Here is a 17,800-nt window from a genome sequence, read left to right on the forward strand (position 1 = left end):
GGACCGAGCTGTTGCTGATGAGGCCACATGTCACCCGGGGGCTGCTTCTGATGGAGTTTCTTTTTTTGCTTATCTCTAATGACCTGGAGGGTTTTTTCCAGCACAATGATTTGAATAAAATTTCAACTTGCAGAAAAACAAGTGAAAGACAAATCAACAAAAAGTGTCTGTGATGTGACCTCATGCTAATAATCTCCAGATTCAGACCCACAGAGGGAAACGAAAACAAGAGGCCCTAGTTGATTGTTTTGAGTTGGACTCTCCCGTATCACCACTGCGCTTTTAGGGAAGGTTTATTTTCCTGACCTAGTCACTCCTGACCAATGTATTCCTTACCCTCACATTTGTTTCTTTCACATACACATTCTGCAGAAGTGTTTACCCAGAGCGATAGCTGACCTCCCTGCTCACTTGCCCAAACACCTCAGCAGCAGTTAGTTCTGCACCTCTGGCCTGGTGCCACAGGCATTGTGATGGTGAAACCTTGATGCAAATCTATGCTGCTGTAAAAACACAATGCAGTTAACGTCAAGGGCATCGGCTTACATTGTAAACACCTCATCAATCTACAAGTGTGCCTACTCTTTTAGTAAAACAAGCTTTCAGATGCGTTTGAAGAAATCATTCTTTACTTGAAAGAAATCCATTTTTCAACATCTAAATATTTTAGGGAGAAAAGGAGTGAAATCCAGGGGATGAGCTGCACCCAGTTGTTTATAGACATCTATTTGGCTACATCCATACTAATACGTTTTAAAAGTATAACAATCTCCGTCCAGATTTGCGTTTTTGTGGTCACCAGCGTTTTAGATGCTCGAAAACTCAGGAGTATTGTGGACGACAGGTGTAAACGTGAAGTAAAAACTCAGTGATGGGTTTTAAAAACTGCAACATAGAAGTGTGGATGTAGCCCTGGCTGGTCTTTCTCCATGTATTCATGATGTGTTTTTGTCCTCAGGTGTTCCAGGACCTGGGTGTGTTGGTGCTGTCCGGAGCGTCGGAGGGATACAATGTGTGTCTGTTTGCTTACGGCCAAACAGGATCTGGAAAGACGTACACCATGATGGGAACACCGGTGAGGCGTAGGGCCGGGGCAAGTGCCAGACTCACTGGATGGGATTACATGTTATTTGAGTAGATTTAATTGAACCTTCGGGGCCTCAACTGATCTCAGCAAACACAAAGGAATCAATGTGCTTACACACGGAAACAAATTGAATCCATGCTGCACTGCAGAATAAGCAAAACACTCTGTAAAGAAAAGCATTAAGTTCTGATCCATTCTGTGTCTCACTCTGTGTTTTGTTTTTGTTTTGAACGGTGTCAGGACTCCATTGGATTAACCCCTCGCATCTGCCAGGTACGATAGTCTGTTATAATAACATGAATGAAGTGAACACACTGGTAATGCTGCTGCTCGTGTATCTGGTGTTAAACTGTGAAGTACATTTTATTCCTCCCTTTCCTTGCAGGGTCTCTTTAGGTCTGAAGACACTTTTCCCGATGGGCAAAATTCAAGCAGAGTGGAGATCAGGTACTTGTTTCATCATTGTGCGACTCTCTTAGTTACATGGAAATTGAAATCAGCCGAGTACTTATGGAACAATTATGTTTCAGAATTATGGCCGACACAATGCATATTTTCTTGTCATTGTTAGAGGAGTTCCCCAATAATGAAAACCAATTTCCTCCACATGCAGAATAGTGGTTATAATAATAATAATAAGTACTTTGACAGAGTAGAAATGATGCTTTGCCACTTGCGCACAAGCAATAATGTAAGTTTTGTTATATAACTCTGCCCTGCATCAACTTCCAAATACTAACTAAAAGGAGTGTGACTGTATCTAGGTAAATTAACAATAAATGATCCAGTCCTGACGTTGTATTAGAGTCTTCATAGTTGGATGTTGTCCTGCTCCTCTGTCCCTGCAGCTTCCTGGAGATCTACAACGAGCGTGTGAGAGACTTGCTGAGAGGAGGAGAGCAGAAGAAGAAAGCCTCACTGAGGGTCCGAGAACATCCTGAGAAAGGACCCTACGTTCAAGGTGAGTGTTGGGGCAGCTGCGTCTACACTTAGACAAGTGGTAGAAAGCAAAGATGCATGTGAACGCTACAGGTTAAATGTTTTAGATCACGTCCCAGCTTTTGTTTAAAATGTAATCATAGTACAGAACAGATAAACAGTTGTATAAACAAATAAACTAAATTGAGTAACGTTTTTTAACTCATGCAAAGAAATTGTGGCAATGTTATAATATGTAAAAGATAATTACATAAAATACATGCACAAGAAAGCAGGTACCTTCAGTCGCTAGCATATAACACCTCTGTAGGAGAAGTAGAACACGAAGCAGTTTTATAAACACCACAAAACACAAAGCAAAGAAAATAGACAAACTTAATTATAATTCAAACTCAATATTCCGGCACAGCTCAAGATAGAATCGCACAAAATATTGTGCTCAAAAACCAACTGATCATTTGAGCATTTTTCTCTTTCTGTCTATCTTTCTGATTAAATACTTAACTCGAGGTCCAGAGGCTTCAAATTCTCATTACCCTCCCCGAATAATTTCACTCAGATTAACTATGATATTTGGGTTTGTGCTTTTTGCAAAAATGCTCTTTTCAACCAACTCGCAGGAATCTTATGTCTCAGCTTGGCAGTGGGACTGTGCCTATTTAAATAGAATGGTCTCATGATTAGTTGCTCTCACAGGCTTTGACCTCCAAGAAGAGTTAAGTGACAATTTGTACCCAGCCGCTCATAGTGAATCATATGTCTCTACATGTAATTCACATCATTTTGTCAAATTATGGTCTTGGATGTGTAACAAGGTCTGCAGTATTTCGAGTAATACTCTGCTCCTGCGTATCTAGTTTATAACTCACTGTGGTGTGTGGTCACTGGTGGAATTTGGTTCCCTTGTTAAACTTTTCCTCGGGTCCAGAATTGGCCCTTTCTCCCTCCATCTCCTTCCTTCTTTCTCTTCCTCACATTCGCCCGCCTCTCTCTGTTTGAAGCCCGACATCCACTCATTGTCTGTATCAAGAGAAATCCCAGATGACCAGAGGAAGTGAAGTCATTTCCTTTCGGTTCCAGTGAGAACACTTCACCGTGCACACAGAGCAAATTTAGAAGACTCACAGTTTATACAGTTTCTTTTCCATCAGCACACGTCCGCCCGACAGCATTTTACTCTCACTATTATTGTTTTTGAAATGATTCGGAGATTGTATTACTGGATAAATGAAAACAAAGAAGACGTAACCATGTGTTAGAGCAACGAGAGACTTTGAGGTTTCCTGTGCACGTGTTTAACAGACGCTTAAGTTGATGTGATTCATGCCTGGAAGTAGAGCAATGTCACAGATATTTTGTTGGTAAATGCTCCGGGGGAAAGTATTACAGCTCAAACAGGAAGTTGTTTGTTTCTTTTTCACATTTCTATCTCTCTGGATGTTTAACTAAAGTGTCTTTGAGTCATTGTCAGTGCTACACACTTCTACATTTTACTCAATTTACCAGTGTAATGTTAATATCCCCTCGTCATATAACGTTGGAGGATACAGTGATCAGTGTGTTCATACATCCATCCATCCATCTATCCATCCATCCCTCCCTCCATCCATCCATCCATCCATCCATCCATCCATCCATCCCTCCATCCATCCATCTATCCATATTTAATGGTTTTTAATTAATGTTTCAGAGTAAAACTCAACCATGTGGAATTTCCAAACAAAACTTTTCATTATGTTAATCAGTCAATTGATTTAAAGACTTTTTAAAATTTTTACTGTACTTCTATGGCAACGAGTCTGACCCATTCAAACTGACAGTAGATTTTGTTTTATGAATAAAACTCAAAATCTGGATGTTAGGTTTTTTTTAAACATCTGCTACAATCATGTAGTGTAGTGGAGTTTTTCTGTGTTTTTAATAAATAATTTTGCATTATAGTTTTAGAAAGTTTCCAACCTGTGCCTAGCACTTGTTTCCCTTCCCTCTCTGACCTAATTACCTTTCTCCAAACTCCCATCATGAGCCGGCATTTTCATTTTCATTACTGCTCTTGGTTTACATGCTTTTTAATCTTTCTCTGTTTCTCTCTGATCAGATCTGTCACAGCATGTGGTCTCAGACTGCAAACAGGCCATGGACCTTTTGGAGGAAGGCATTGCCAACCGCATCACCGCAGCAACGCACAACCACGATGCCAGCAGCAGATCCCACGCCATCTTCACCATCCAGTACACACAGGTCATCATCGCCCTCACCACCCGTTGAACTAACTATACAGTCACACTTCTTATTTAATAATCTGATAATGATTCTCTGTCACATTTTTTTGAGGCCAATAATGGCTCATTGCTCATTGACATTCGATTAATGTGGGAAGTATCTATTTTAATGTGAAACACTTATCATTAGCAGATTCCAGTCTGATTGCTCTTGTAATTTTTTCCCCCACAGGCAATCCTGGAAAACGACCGTCCTTCAGAAACTGTCAGCAAGATTAACCTGGTGGACTTGGCTGGGAGGTGAACAGCTTCTTTCCTTCTTCCTTTTTTTTTTTGTCAACATCCTTTAACTTCATTGACAAAACTGCCCCCTAGTGGCTCTTGGCTACTGCCTCTCCATTCTCACATTTTCATTATTTCAAATGAGACGACCTGACATTTCATGTTGTGTTTTGTTTTGTTTTTGACAGTGAGCGAGCCGACCCCCACTACTGCAGAGACCGACTGACAGAAGGCTCCAACATCAACAAGTCGCTGGTCACTTTGGGCATCGTCATTTCTGCTCTTGGTAAATTCTGCTACTGTTAAAAGTGTTGGTATTACAGTTTGAAGTTCAAGTGATTAAGTAGAAGACTGTTGTTTTTAAATTGGAATAAAATTTTGCATGCAGCTCCACAAATTCCCGTTTTTCCTTCCGCGTTTCATCTGATTCCTCTTTCCTTTCCGTTTTACTTTCTCGGCACATCTCACGATTCTTGTATCGTGCTCTTCCACAGCCCAGAACTCCCAGATGTCGAGCAGCTGCCAGAGCATCAACAGCATGGCCTCAGAGGCTGATGGCAGCACGGTGGGTAGTCACAGCAGCTCCCTGTCTGGGGGAGGAGGAGGAGGAGCAGGAGGAGGGAGGAGGCACTGCTTTATCCCCTACAGAGACTCAGTCCTCACCTGGCTGCTGAAAGACAGCCTGGGCGGCAACTCCAAGACCATTATGGTTGCAAGTAAGTGGAATTCCAGAGATTTAATATTGCACTTCCTTAAGCTTGGCTAACTTTGTAAAAGAAAATTAATATATGATCAGAAGTGATGTGTAAATGAGCTGAGAGGTGACATTGGATCCTAGATTTTTTTATTTATGTAAATGATGTACCAGATAGTAAAGTGGTGACTGATTGTGTTGTGTAAAGTAGACATGCGTGCCCCTTTAAGGAAATACAGCGGTGATTTTGTGTGTTCCTCAACAAATAAATTGTTTGTAAGTGTCTTTCTGTGTTTTCTAAAAGCAGTTGAATGAAAACTTTGTCAATTCTTAGTCTCTGAAATGTGTCTATGCCTCCAAAACTCTGTGCTTTCTTATGTGTCACTGTCGTCTCACTTCCCAAACTGACATTGTTACTTCATGTGAACTTTTTGTTAATTGCTGTGTGTGTGTCCTTTCCTGTGCGTTTCTCTACGTGTCTGCTCTGCAGCGGTTTCACCCTCCGCTAACAGTTACAATGAGACCCTCAGCACTCTGCGCTATGCTGCCCATGCCAGGAATATTGTCAATAAACCCCGAGTTAATGAGGTCAGTGGCAGTTTATGAATCTGATGCCAAAATTTAATGTCTGAGCTAAATGTCTTTTGGTCGGTTAATGTGTGCGCTCTGAATTCTGTGCAGGATGCCAACGTTCGGCTGATCAGGGAGCTGAGAGAGGAGATTGACAGGCTGAAGAGCATGCTGCTCAGTTTTGAAATGGTACACTGACCTTTTATCATTAGAGCATGTCGCTGACTCTCTCAGGGATACGTCCCGCTTCCCCCCCAAAAGAAAGCTCTCGATACCGAAAGGCTTTGAATAAAAGAGATTCCCACATTACACGTTTTGGTACTAAAGGCCTAATACTGTGCTTTGTGACTTTGTGACATTTAGTGAATGGTAAAGATTGAAACGCATTGTATCGTGTCACACCGTCCCTTTGCACAATATGCTGACTGATCTTTTTTTTTTCTTTCTACCTCTTGACTGACAGCAGCGCAATCCCAGTCCGTCCCTGAGTGATGAGAGGGATGGAAATCTCTCTGACATGGTGCTTCAGAATGAACTGAAGGTAACGCAGGGTCGACACAGACGGCTACAGCTGGCTGCTTTCATACCAATGAATGTTTTCCAAGACTCTTATGACAGATATTTCACAGAAGAGAGATTCAGGGCCCCGTGTAATAAGTTGCATCAAACCCTGATAGACAGATTTATCTCCAAATATACGTTGAACTGCCAGATGGGGGTCACGGATACAGAGACAGAAGTATGACATGTAGATTCATACGAAGTACTGCACTGAAAATGTTCTATTGTGGGGATTTTTGGATCAAACTTTGAGCTCCTCAGTGAATCACTTGAAATAGAATATTACATCTTATTACGAACCCTTAAAATGTACATCAGGAGTCTGCTATGTTGCATCACCATGTTTCTGCAGTAGCCCTGAACAGACAAACCAAGCACTGGACCTAGAGAGCGCCTTCTGTGTTTTTTTACGTTATCTTAAAGTCAATGTAGTTTCTTCTACACGTTGGGAAAAATTAGGGGTTTCAGGGGCGAATATTTAGTTGCTTGCTGCTCAGAAATGAGCCACTTTTTATCCCCCTCACTAGTTTCTATTCACCGCTCTTCATGATCTTCCTTCATCCTTTTCATCCTCGTCTCCTCCTCAGGTGCAACAGCTGACGAAGGACTGGTCTGAGAACTGGGGGGACAAGAAGGAGCTGCTGGACCAGTACAGCGTGGACATCAACAGGGAGCGGGCCGGCTTCCTCATCAACTCCCTCGCACCACACTTGGTTACCCTCGATCGAGATGTTCTCAGCACCGGGGTCGTCTTCTATCATCTCAAGGTGAGATAGAAGTTGATTTGTCCATTTATAAACATATTCTAGTGTCTTTTTTTCTTTGTTAGGCTTCTTTGGCCATTTGTGTATGATGTGTACATGCTGGTTCAGGTATTAGAATTACAAGTTAAGGTGCTGGAGCTAATGTTAATATTAGTAGTGTTCGTGTTGCTTCAGTTTGATGCACAAACTATGTTTTTTCCTTTGCTCTACTTTTCCCAACTCTAAAGTCGCTGTGTTTGTCAGCCGTCTAGAATAAAGCCTAAAATCTCTTTTTTTTCTTGCCTGCTAGGTTCTTCCCTCTCCACTTTCTATTTCTCTCTGTTCTGCTAGAAAAACAAAAAAAACTCTTGAGAAAAGGTGTGTTTCTACTTCCTACTTTCTTTTTAACTTTTACTCTCCGACTGTCCTGTCGATCTCCCGTCTCTCTCTGTCTGTGTGAATGTCTTCTGCGATGCGTAGAGCTGGGTTGGATAAGAGGCTCTTAGTTCTGAGGCTAGGACTCGGGGGAGCTTGAGATGCCCTGATTCTGACAATGACAAGCGTACCCTTAGGCCTGACAATTACACTGTTTCCTGCATGAGGAGAGCTGAGGCCACCTGGGAGCACATGTGGTCCTGACACCGTATAAGAAAGCCTTTAATCACATTCGATAAGACTTCAAAGTAAACAAATTGTTGTTTTTTTCTGTCAGAAAAGTGGAGGATTAGAAGGGAAAGGACAATAGTTCTCTACAGACCATTGTGTCAAATGTTTGGCATTATATTTACAGCTGTTTTTGTGTTGAAGATAAAAGTGTGCATCATTTGCTTTGTTTTGATGTTTTGTGTTCATGTGGATTTTGTATTTACACCATGTTTTTTTTGTTGTTGTAGGAAGGAGTCACTCACATGGGACCTCAGAACCAGTGTGAAGAGCCACAGATAGGTATTAGTTATTACCGCTGCGTTTGTTTTTGCAGGATTTGAGTGCAATTCAAGTTCATTTCGTCTCCATGTTTCCTCATCCAGCTGCAAATATTCACTTTCAGACTGTGTAATGAGATTTTTTTTGTTGTGAACTGTTATACAGTACAAGAGGGGGAATCCTCGAAGCCTCTTACAGGCGTGTATTATCACAGAGTAAACATGCAACAAAATGTGACAGCTCTAGACAATACATGCAGCAAAAAACACACAAGATCAAATAGAAAATTCAGGCCAGTAACTTGCGGGTCACACGCAAGAAATGCAGTGCATTGTAATAGTGAAGTGAGAGTGCATAGTAAAACATAATATGTCTGAAAATGGCTTGTTAACTTTGCATTAAATGCTGCATTGAGCACTGAATATATTCAGCAGTACAGCAGCTGCCTCGGGACAGCTCTCTAAATCAGTATGTGTGATTGTGTTTCTGTTTCCCGTCTCCAGTTCTGCAGGCCAGTGCGAGCTGTGAGATTGAAAACCGTGGAGGTGTGGTAACGCTCAGACCCCTGTCAGGCTGCTGCTGCCTGCTCAACGACAGAGAGATCACCGAGCCCTGCAGACTGGCTCAAGGTCAGCTCATGTCCACTGCATGTTTATTTATTTTTTTACCCTGCACGAGACACAAATTGGATGGTTTGTAATGAAATGAACAGTAAAAAGAGCAGAGTGGGCGGGGGCATGTTTTAATATTTGATTCTAGCTTCTATTGATTTTTATGTTGCACTTATTTGACAAACAACACGTACCTTTTCTTATTTCAACATTCGGAGACTGTAATTGTTTATAGAAGTTTATCCCCGAGGCAACACTTGATAGAGTTGAAAGAGAAAGTAATAATTTGTACGATTTCAGTTCTGGTTGAATTGTTGCGTCTTTAACAATACGAGACTACAGAGTTTAAAATGACACATTTATTGATCACCTTCTCAGTAATTGTTTGGCCGTGATGAAACACTGATGTCTTCTTTGAAAATCGATGTAGCTTTACTTGTACCAACAAATATGTGTCTCTGTCTCCAGGGATGGTGATCACCTTGGGAGGAGTGCACAGGTTCCGCTTCAACCATCCGGCAGAGGCAGCCGTCCTCCGGGAACGCAGGCGGGTAGGTGCTGCTCAGCTGAAAATGAATGTCATGCTCCTGGTTAAGGTGGCAATCATTGTGATGTTAATGATGAGAAGACAATTGAAATACTACAACGTCAAGTCATGCACAAAATGTATACACACACAAGAAATGATCTGTTCTTACAATACTTACAATAGAGAGGTGATTGTTTATTTTCTGGTAAATTTAATCAGTGCATCTCTTATCTGTTGTTCTCAGGCTAGTGAAGGTGGCATGAACTGCACCTACATTGACCTCTGCCCCTTGACCCCTGACCACAGGTAAATACTGTCACCAAGAAAAAAAGTTGCACAACAATACAAGTGTTGTTTTAGGACAAAATTCATTGCTGTGTGTCTGTGTGTGTGTGTGATGTGCAGAGACCTTATTCTGCCAACTCAACGCATACATATTTGATAAGAAGTACATGTGTTGTACTATGGTACATGCTGTAGAAATAGGGCAGTGCTTCTTGCATGTTTTCCTTCAGCTGGTGCAGATGCCATGCGTTTCCATTAGCCCCCACCGTCTTGAACAATCCCAGTTAGCTGTGTACAGGACAGGCACAATAGTTGCTTGGTTACTGCTCAGATGCTGAACTGAAAACCAACAACAGAAGCTTCTTCTTTAAACCCAACACTCCATCACCAAGCTTCTATATTCTAACATCAAATGGGGCGTCACTGGGGTGAAATAATGCCTTTGCTTTTTTCTGATTCCCTTTTTTTCCTCTTATTTCATCATAGTTTCTCAGTCTGTGTTTCATCCTGTATCTTTGTGGCTGTATTATAGTGTCGAGGAAGCGAAGCTCGAAGAGCAGCTGGGTGCCTGTCTCTCCGGCAGCGAGGAGCCTACTGTGAGACAGCGTGTGGAGGAGCAGCAGCGCTACGTGGAGAGTTTACGAGAGGAGATCCAGGCAGCACAGAGACGAGCGGAGGAAGGGCTGGAGAGGGAGCAGGCTCACCTTCGACAGCAGCACGCTGAGAGTAAGTGCTACACACACACCCACACGTAGAAAGTTGTCCCGGCTGCTCATGTAGATACCAATCAAGTTTCTAAAAACTAGAAAAGAGAAAACTAATATTAAAGTGCAACAAAAACTACTTGAAATTCTGTTTATTTGATAAATACGTGTGTGTAAATGTTTCCCATCCAACATTCCTCTTCTTGTTTCTTTATCCAATAGTCCAGCAGTGGATTCTACAAGAGAAACAACGTCTGACAGCTTTCACGCAGAGAGTCACCCAAGAATCTGGAGTTCAAACAGACGTTATCCCTGAATCTCTCCTGGGGCGGCTCACAAGCCAGGCCCCCGAGGATCAGGTAGAGCCGAGAGTGAATCGTCCCTGCCAGGTGGTAAAAGCCAGGAAGAAGGCGGTGCAGGAGGAGCTAATAAAGCATCACGCCCTTTGTCGTGCCGAAAGCCGCATCCATCGGAAAAGGCTGCAGTACCAGCTGGAGAGAATTGCCCGAAAGCAGCATCTATTGGAGGCTAAGAGGGAACTGCAGCAGCTGGAAAAGGCTCTGCCTCCTGGACCGGACAGCCCAGAGTCTCTTGAGCAAGTGTCCCCCTCAAACCTCAGAGGACGACACTGTGTTTCTCGTAGACACTCACTCTCAGCAGATCTCCTGTCCCGGCTCCACCCACAACACACCCCCATCTTCAGGTGAGCACGTAGAGTAAAATGGAAAAACCTGTAGACTTAGTTGCTGCTGAACTATGAGCGGCTAATATAGAAAAGATATTCTCAGGCTCTTTTGGATGCATTTACCTTCCTATATTTAAATATTTTCCTTTTCTCTACTCAACAGACATTTCCTGAAGAGAAACCGACCCGCAGACCTGACTTCAAATACCTCTGCAACTTCGGATTCCATTGGCAGCAGGAAGTGGGCGTCAGATGAGTGTCTTCCTCGAGAAAGAACTCAAAGCTGTTCTGGAACAATCTTCTCAGGAAATAGTCCGTCCTGCCGGAGTAGGTTCACCTCCTCTGAAAACATCAGACAAACTTCCGGTGAGGAACCACAAGCTCTGCCCTGTCGGGATCGGCCTGAAAGAAAACCTCTGCTGCCAAACCGAGATCTGTCCTTTAAAAACCGATCCGATCGGAGCGCAACAGTTACCTTGAAGTCACCTCTTGGAACTGCGGGGCGAGTCAGCAAAGAAAATATACACGTGTCCACAACGGACAAACCCGGTTCTGAAACTGTCTCTTGTATGACTGGGAGAACCCCAGCCCACACACCTAACAGTGGACTAGAAACCATCAGGAAATCTTTCTCTGGTTCTGTGGGGCCCAGGTTAAAAACAGCTCTGTCCAAGGTGTTCAGAAAACCACTGGCGGGTGCGATTGGAGGACGAGGCCTCAAACCTTTGGGGAGGATAGCGAGCAAATTTCACTGGAAACAAAAAAGAGACGGGATCCTAAAAGACGGCAACATGAGCCGGGGCCAATGTGCCATCAAAGCAGCCGTCTCGTGCGAGGAGCTTGACCAGAGGAGTCGTTTTGATGGCTTCAGACAGAGGCGATGGCACAGCACTGAGGCCCTGATGAAAAAGACGTGCAGATGGGTTGAGAGGCAGGAAGAACTGATAGGATGGGATGAGGAGCAAGAAGAGAGGGATGAAGGAACGTCAGACTGCGAGAGCATTTTCTCTCTCGACTCGCTGTCCTCTGCTTATGTGACGGCTCTAGCGGAGCAGCTGAGACAAGAGGAAGCTCAGAGTGGAGCAGAAAGTGAAGACTCTCAGATGTCTGAAGACTCTTTGGCTGTGGAGCGCAGTGGGAGAAATCTTGCAATGGAGAGACTTAGCCGAACAGTGGCACCAACTTACTCTCTGGTCACAGATTCTTCTGTTTTACCGATGTGGCACAATGGTCAGAAACCCCAGGTAACCCCAGTGGAGGTTTCCCCAAAATCAAGATGTAAAGGTGAGATTGGTGCAGCAGGGAATCCTCCACCTGAAAGCCCATTAGTTGCAGATTCCAGAGGCAAAGACACTGCGCAAAAACTGACTGAAGACGCTGGTAACATGGAGACCACTTTGACCGACAGCCCGCGCTCACTGAGCAGCTACAGCGCGAGGGAGCCTGAAAACGTGCTTGTTCTCACCGACGCCTGGTCCTCCACTGACGCAGGAGACAGTCCCAGGATTCAAAAGGATTCCCTGCCTTCCCAAAGAAAAATGGTGTTCACACAAGTGGAGAGCAGCAGCACCACCAGCAGCAGCAGATCCAGTCTGACCAGTGTGAACCTGTCAGACTCTCAGAGCGGATACAGAAGCTGTAGCTCAACGTCCACCAGCGCTGATGGTGTAAATGTGACAGTGCAGAAACGCAGAACCATGGTTTCAGTGGAGTCTCAGATTCTTACAGAAGAGCAAGCAGGGCCACAGTCTGAAAATGTGGAGAAGGCTGTTATAGATACTGAAAGTCCAGCAACCTTTCCCACCTCAGATCGGACCACTTCTGTGTCCCACACTGGGATTCTTCACACTGCACAAGCATCAAACATGCATCAGGTGTTTACAGATGCACCTGCTGTGGTAGCTGGTGATGTCACTATGTCTTCTGACAGTGAAATGAGCCTCTCGTGTTGTCAATCAGAAACGAATTCCTCGACAAATCCTACCAGTCAAGGCCAAGACCTGAACAAGATGTCTGAAGCTCTGAGTTCCTTCAAACCTTCTACTGAAGTCGATTTACTATGCAGTCTGGATAGAACAGAAACGTTTAAAGATATGCAGCACTATGAGCCTGAGAATACCAAAGATTTATCACTGTCGAGGGATGAAACCAAAGGATCTGAGCAGCATGTTGCACTAAAACAGGAGCTTGTTAAACCCACTTGTAAAAATTCCAGGAAGAGAAACAAAGAGCAACAGGATGCTTTTATTGGCAGCATGAAAATTCCAAAAAGGAGCAACAGCAGCGAACTGGTAACTTTCTGCTCGACACCAGTTGGCAGCCCCGAAGATGTTTTGCTCGATGACAATAACAACGCTACTGACTCTAAAGAGGAGCAGTCTGCGGTGGAGACTGAATGTGATTCTGCTTGTGCTGAGGGAAGAGACAAAGTGGCTTCCGTGGCATCTGCAGTTTCTGTGCCCATGAACAGAAAAGTTGGACACGTCTTTGCAGACTCTAAACGTCGGCTTACAAGTGGTGAGAAAAGTACCCTGAGTGGTTTCTCGGTGGGAGACAGAAAGGTAGAAGAAAAAGGAAACGTAAGAATAGAGGAGGTAGTTGTAGAAACACGAGGGATTAACAGAAAGCATGCATTTAATGCTTCAGATGCTATTTGTAGTGCCATTGACCTGAGAATCTCAAAAATGGTAAAAGAGAGAGTGAGGTTGTCATTGATTGGTAGTGATGGTGAGAGAACGAGCAGGAGTCAACGCCTGACTGCCTTTGCGTCATGTGTAGGTAATTGTAGTGATGAACATGCATCGACGGAAAAACAGGTTAGAGATGAACAGAAGGATCAGGTGAGAGAGACAAACCTCAGTGGACGTGTATCAGTGGAAACCACACGTGACCTGGACAGAAACGAGCTCCTGGCATCAAATCTGTCAGCTGAGTTGAGAGAGAGCAGTAAGAGCTTCATTCTTAAATCCACTAAAGTGACACTAAAGATCGACCAAGCTCGTAACTTTCCTGACGGGACTTTAAATAAGCCGATAAACAAGGAGGCCTCTCCCAAATGCAGCGACATCCAATCAAATCTGACACTTACCAGCCGCGAAGAGGCTGAGCCCTCTGGAAAATACATTTCCTCAATGAATGATTCTCCTTCAGCAAGAAAACATATTGATTTTCACAGAAACACTATACAGGAAATTGCTCTATCTGAAGAAATGAATGATGTCGGTAAACAAAAAGTAACTTCCCATCATAATTCTCCCATGAGTGACGTGTGCTTGAAGAGAATGGACACACAGACTTGCTCCGATGCTCCCACTGTGGATAACCCACAACTTCAACAAATACACAATGAAACACCGTCAATAATCAGTGATGCATGTGGAGCTATCTGTGTGGAAGCTGTCAGTTTGGAAGGTGCATCTAGTGTCGAAGATAAAAATCCTTATTCATACAAACAAAGCTCACCAAAGGCAATTGACAAGCCTCACTTGGATAGTCCCGACAGATCTGGAGATGCATCATCTTCAGATGGAGGTCGTCTTCTGTTCATGCCACCCGATCCAAACAGCGACCAGAATACATCCTTTGATGAGAACGCCACGACAAAAGGGATGGCTGTTACTCCTGGCCAGGATGAAAACGTTGAAGCGGAGACCACAACAGGAGGGAAACTGTCTGTCGCAGGATCACAGGATCAGTTTAACTGTGCAGATCATTTGGCTCGGGCTTGTGAGAGCAAAAAGAATCACAACAAGAACCACGATTTATCCAATCCACAGAGCAAATGTGATAAATATACTGAAGTCGACAGTAAAGGAACCCGTGTGATGAAAAATCGGTCTGAAGCACCGGTTCCAGAGATCTCGGCTGAATTAAAACATGACAAAAGTAGTTGTGGCTCAATTCAGCCTCCGCTCAAAAGACCACAGGGAAATATTGTCAAAAATACAAATGGCTCTGGATCTCTCGTGTCCAGAGAAGGTGATGTAAACACATCCTGTGTTACCCAAGGTGACTCAGCCCTCATGTCCAAAAAGACCAAGAGGTCCCGAAGGTCTAAGATCCAGACTCATCCTACCTCTTCCTCTGAGTCCTCGCTGAAGTCGTCAGATGAGGATGAGGAGGATGATAAAACCACCAGAGCGCATCACAACCGACTCTCGTCTAAATGGGTCAAGCTTGCCACACCGAGTCATGGTAAACAAGACGTTAAACAGGCTAGAAGCAACGATCCAGATGCTTCTATGTCATTATTAGTAAGCAAAACTAAAATGAAATCTTGCTCTGCTGGAACTCCGGGTGAAAGTGAGATGAAATTGAATAGAGACTACGGCCAAAAGAGACAATCATTACTTCCAATGTCACAAAAGACAAACGCAGAAAGAATCTTTCTAAGTGCAAAGACGACACTGACGCCCCAGGACTCCCCTATGCATTTCGCCTCAAGTGACATCAACCCTTTTGTTCACCAGTGGCAAGACGACGACTCAAACCAGAACTGCTATAAGAACCCGTCATTCGGGAGCGCCGCCGACCTGTCCTGCAAATCTCCTCTTCTGAACAGTGCAGAGAAACGCATAACAAGGTGCTGCAGTGTGGACAACGGTTTGAACGGGCAGAACTCTCCTTTCAATTCACACCTCAGCACGTACGCCACCGACAAGGGGCTGTCCAGTACACTTAGCAGCATAGAAGACTATAAGGAGCATGCAAACCAAACGTCCCAGCCTGCACCCGGTCAACAGATTGATATCCACATTCATTTAGCCAGTCTGACAGTGAGCGGCAGTTCGTCAAGCAACGGTGCTCCTGGTGGTTTTGGCAACGCCTCCAGTCACGTGGACGAAATCATGTACGTTTACTCCTCTGAGCAAGAATCCCAGCTAAAGAAAACACGGGCCCAAAGGACGAGGACGAGCGAACACGGCACTCAAACAGAGCGTGGGCTTCAAACAGTGAATTTGATTAAAAGCAGTAGTGGTCCAATGAGGAAAGATCGTCACAGACGGAGCAACACCGATGAACCTGCAACACGAAAAACCAAGACGGACATTAAAGAATCTTCTACGTGGGTCAGCATGGAGAGCATGTCGGCTCACCTGTCCAAGTTGATCGACAGCACCTCAGATCTGCTGGGAGACGTCCAGGAAATGAGGACAGGTGAAGTCAGCAGGTCCACTCCGAGGAGGAGCATCAACTTGTCAAACCTCAGCAGCTTGTATGGTGAGTCTGTCGACTGCACTACGAGAGACTGCTCAACTCAAACAGCTGTAGACGTTGGGATCCAGACCGAAAAGCTTTCCACACCAGCAGAGAAGGAAGTCGCCGTCCATCAAACGCCCAGTGAAATGTCCAAACCTCATGAGATCAACGTGATAGTCAAAGTGATCGGTTCTGAGGCCGTCGGTGTGTCTCAAGACAAGGATGTGCACTGCGAGGTGAAAACAAAAGCTAACACGGACGGAAATATGCAGAGCCTGCCGGACCTGAGGTTTAACGCCTCTGCTGCCTCACAGTCCGACAGCATCGGTCCTAAAACGCCTCCTGTGAAGATTGCAGTTGAAAGACGCGTGAGATCGGCTTCTTCTCGAGTCTCAAAGCTTGAGGCTCCGTGCCATAAAAGTGTTGCAACTTCTGAAATCCCCCGAGGATCATCAAGAGACCAACAAAATCACAGTTCGTCTGTGAGAAATGATCCTTCACCGTGTTCAAAGAAACTGGCCACGTATAAAGACCGTGCATCATCTCCCATTCTGACTGTGGGAGCAAGATTACGTTTGAAGCAGAGAGGAAAACAAACAACAATGTGTCCTTCGAAACATGTGGGTGGAAAAACAAGCCACGCTTTTGAGGAAGACGGCCGAAATGTGCCTTCCAGCAAACAGTCAGCCTGCACATCTGTCTCAGACAATGTGCAAATGTCCACACCGGATTGTGATGTTTCATCGAGTCAGTCAGAGTCTGTGTGGCTTGAGAAGGGAAGTGAAATGAGCTGCTCGGCTCCTGAAGGATCAGATAACTGCTCTGCAAGCCTCAGTTCATCACTGGATAGATATGTAAAGACCTGTGAAGACAAGGATGACACACATGCCAGCTCAAAAAGGCAGATGACCTCTCCTCAACCACGGACGTCTAAAAAAGGTCAAACTGTGCATCACATCCGTCCTTTATTAACACAAACTGAGCAGAAACAGCAGGCAACAGCAAAACATGGAAAACCATCAGGCTACACAAGACCTGTCGATGACTCTGTGGATTTCTGCATCGATTCCTGCGACTTATCACCAGTCAGCGACGGGACTGTTCCACTCCAAGAGGACGACATGGTGTCACTGGCGCCCAGTGAGTGCAACACAGATGTCCTCGTGAGCATTAACCCTCTCAGCAGCGTGTCTGCACGTCAAGACCACCACATGGACCCAGAAGACCTGCCCTTGCACAACAAGTTCAACAACTGGTCGGGCATCCACCAGCAACAATCCAAACATTCTAACAAGTTGGACACATCGCTGAGCAACGACCACGACCGGAGCAGGAACCGTCCCGAATGGGGGGAGATAGAAAGTTGCGATTCAAACGTGGAGTCTGTGGAGCACGGCGACAGACGGGCAAGAGAGATAGAGAGGCTGCGACAGGAGAGAGAGCAGGTGATGGCAACGGTCAACCTGAGCATGAACTCCACACCTCTCACCGTGGAGCTGACGGAGGCCAAGCTGCATTATGGGCTGGGAGAAACCGACACGCTGCTGAAGATGCTCTCCCCGAGGTGCAGAGACGAGCTGGAACCACGGACGTCTGCTCCGAGTAAACAGCAGCTGTACGATCGGTGAGAAAACACACGATCCAATTACCATTTATTCTGATGTGATTAAAATTAGGGCTGTGGATTGTTGGAAATATTCTGATAAGGCTGCCAATATGATGCTTGAGTTTTGGGTCCATTATTAAAGCAATACATTTTATCCAA

General features: G+C 44.7%; 1 protein-coding gene across 2 annotated transcripts in view; it reads left to right on the forward strand.

Moving 5' to 3' along the window:
• The window catches only part of stard9 (StAR-related lipid transfer (START) domain containing 9), a 38,977-nt gene that overhangs the window by 14,212 nt on the left and 6,965 nt on the right, over positions 1-17,800 (forward strand). The window contains exons 4-22 of one of the 2 annotated variants that reach the window (XM_047341550.1): positions 959-1,075; positions 1,328-1,360; positions 1,473-1,534; positions 1,936-2,048; positions 4,125-4,267; positions 4,481-4,548; positions 4,719-4,816; positions 5,025-5,246; positions 5,715-5,812; positions 5,906-5,983; positions 6,258-6,335; positions 6,943-7,122; positions 7,992-8,043; positions 8,526-8,651; positions 9,102-9,184; positions 9,407-9,468; positions 9,980-10,173; positions 10,374-10,854; positions 11,000-17,659. In XM_047341550.1, the coding sequence (XP_047197506.1) occupies positions 959-1,075; positions 1,328-1,360; positions 1,473-1,534; positions 1,936-2,048; positions 4,125-4,267; positions 4,481-4,548; positions 4,719-4,816; positions 5,025-5,246; positions 5,715-5,812; positions 5,906-5,983; positions 6,258-6,335; positions 6,943-7,122; positions 7,992-8,043; positions 8,526-8,651; positions 9,102-9,184; positions 9,407-9,468; positions 9,980-10,173; positions 10,374-10,854; positions 11,000-17,659 (8,948 nt within the window). The remainder of the gene's footprint in view (positions 1-958; positions 1,076-1,327; positions 1,361-1,472; positions 1,535-1,935; positions 2,049-4,124; positions 4,268-4,480; positions 4,549-4,718; positions 4,817-5,024; positions 5,247-5,714; positions 5,813-5,905; positions 5,984-6,257; positions 6,336-6,942; positions 7,123-7,991; positions 8,044-8,525; positions 8,652-9,101; positions 9,185-9,406; positions 9,469-9,979; positions 10,174-10,373; positions 10,855-10,999; positions 17,660-17,800) is intronic. The other variant, XM_047341551.1, reaches the window with a different exon arrangement.

Source organism: Hippoglossus stenolepis, chromosome 10 (assembly GCF_022539355.2).
Source record: "Hippoglossus stenolepis isolate QCI-W04-F060 chromosome 10, HSTE1.2, whole genome shotgun sequence".
Lineage (NCBI taxonomy): Eukaryota > Metazoa > Chordata > Actinopteri > Pleuronectiformes > Pleuronectidae > Hippoglossus > Hippoglossus stenolepis.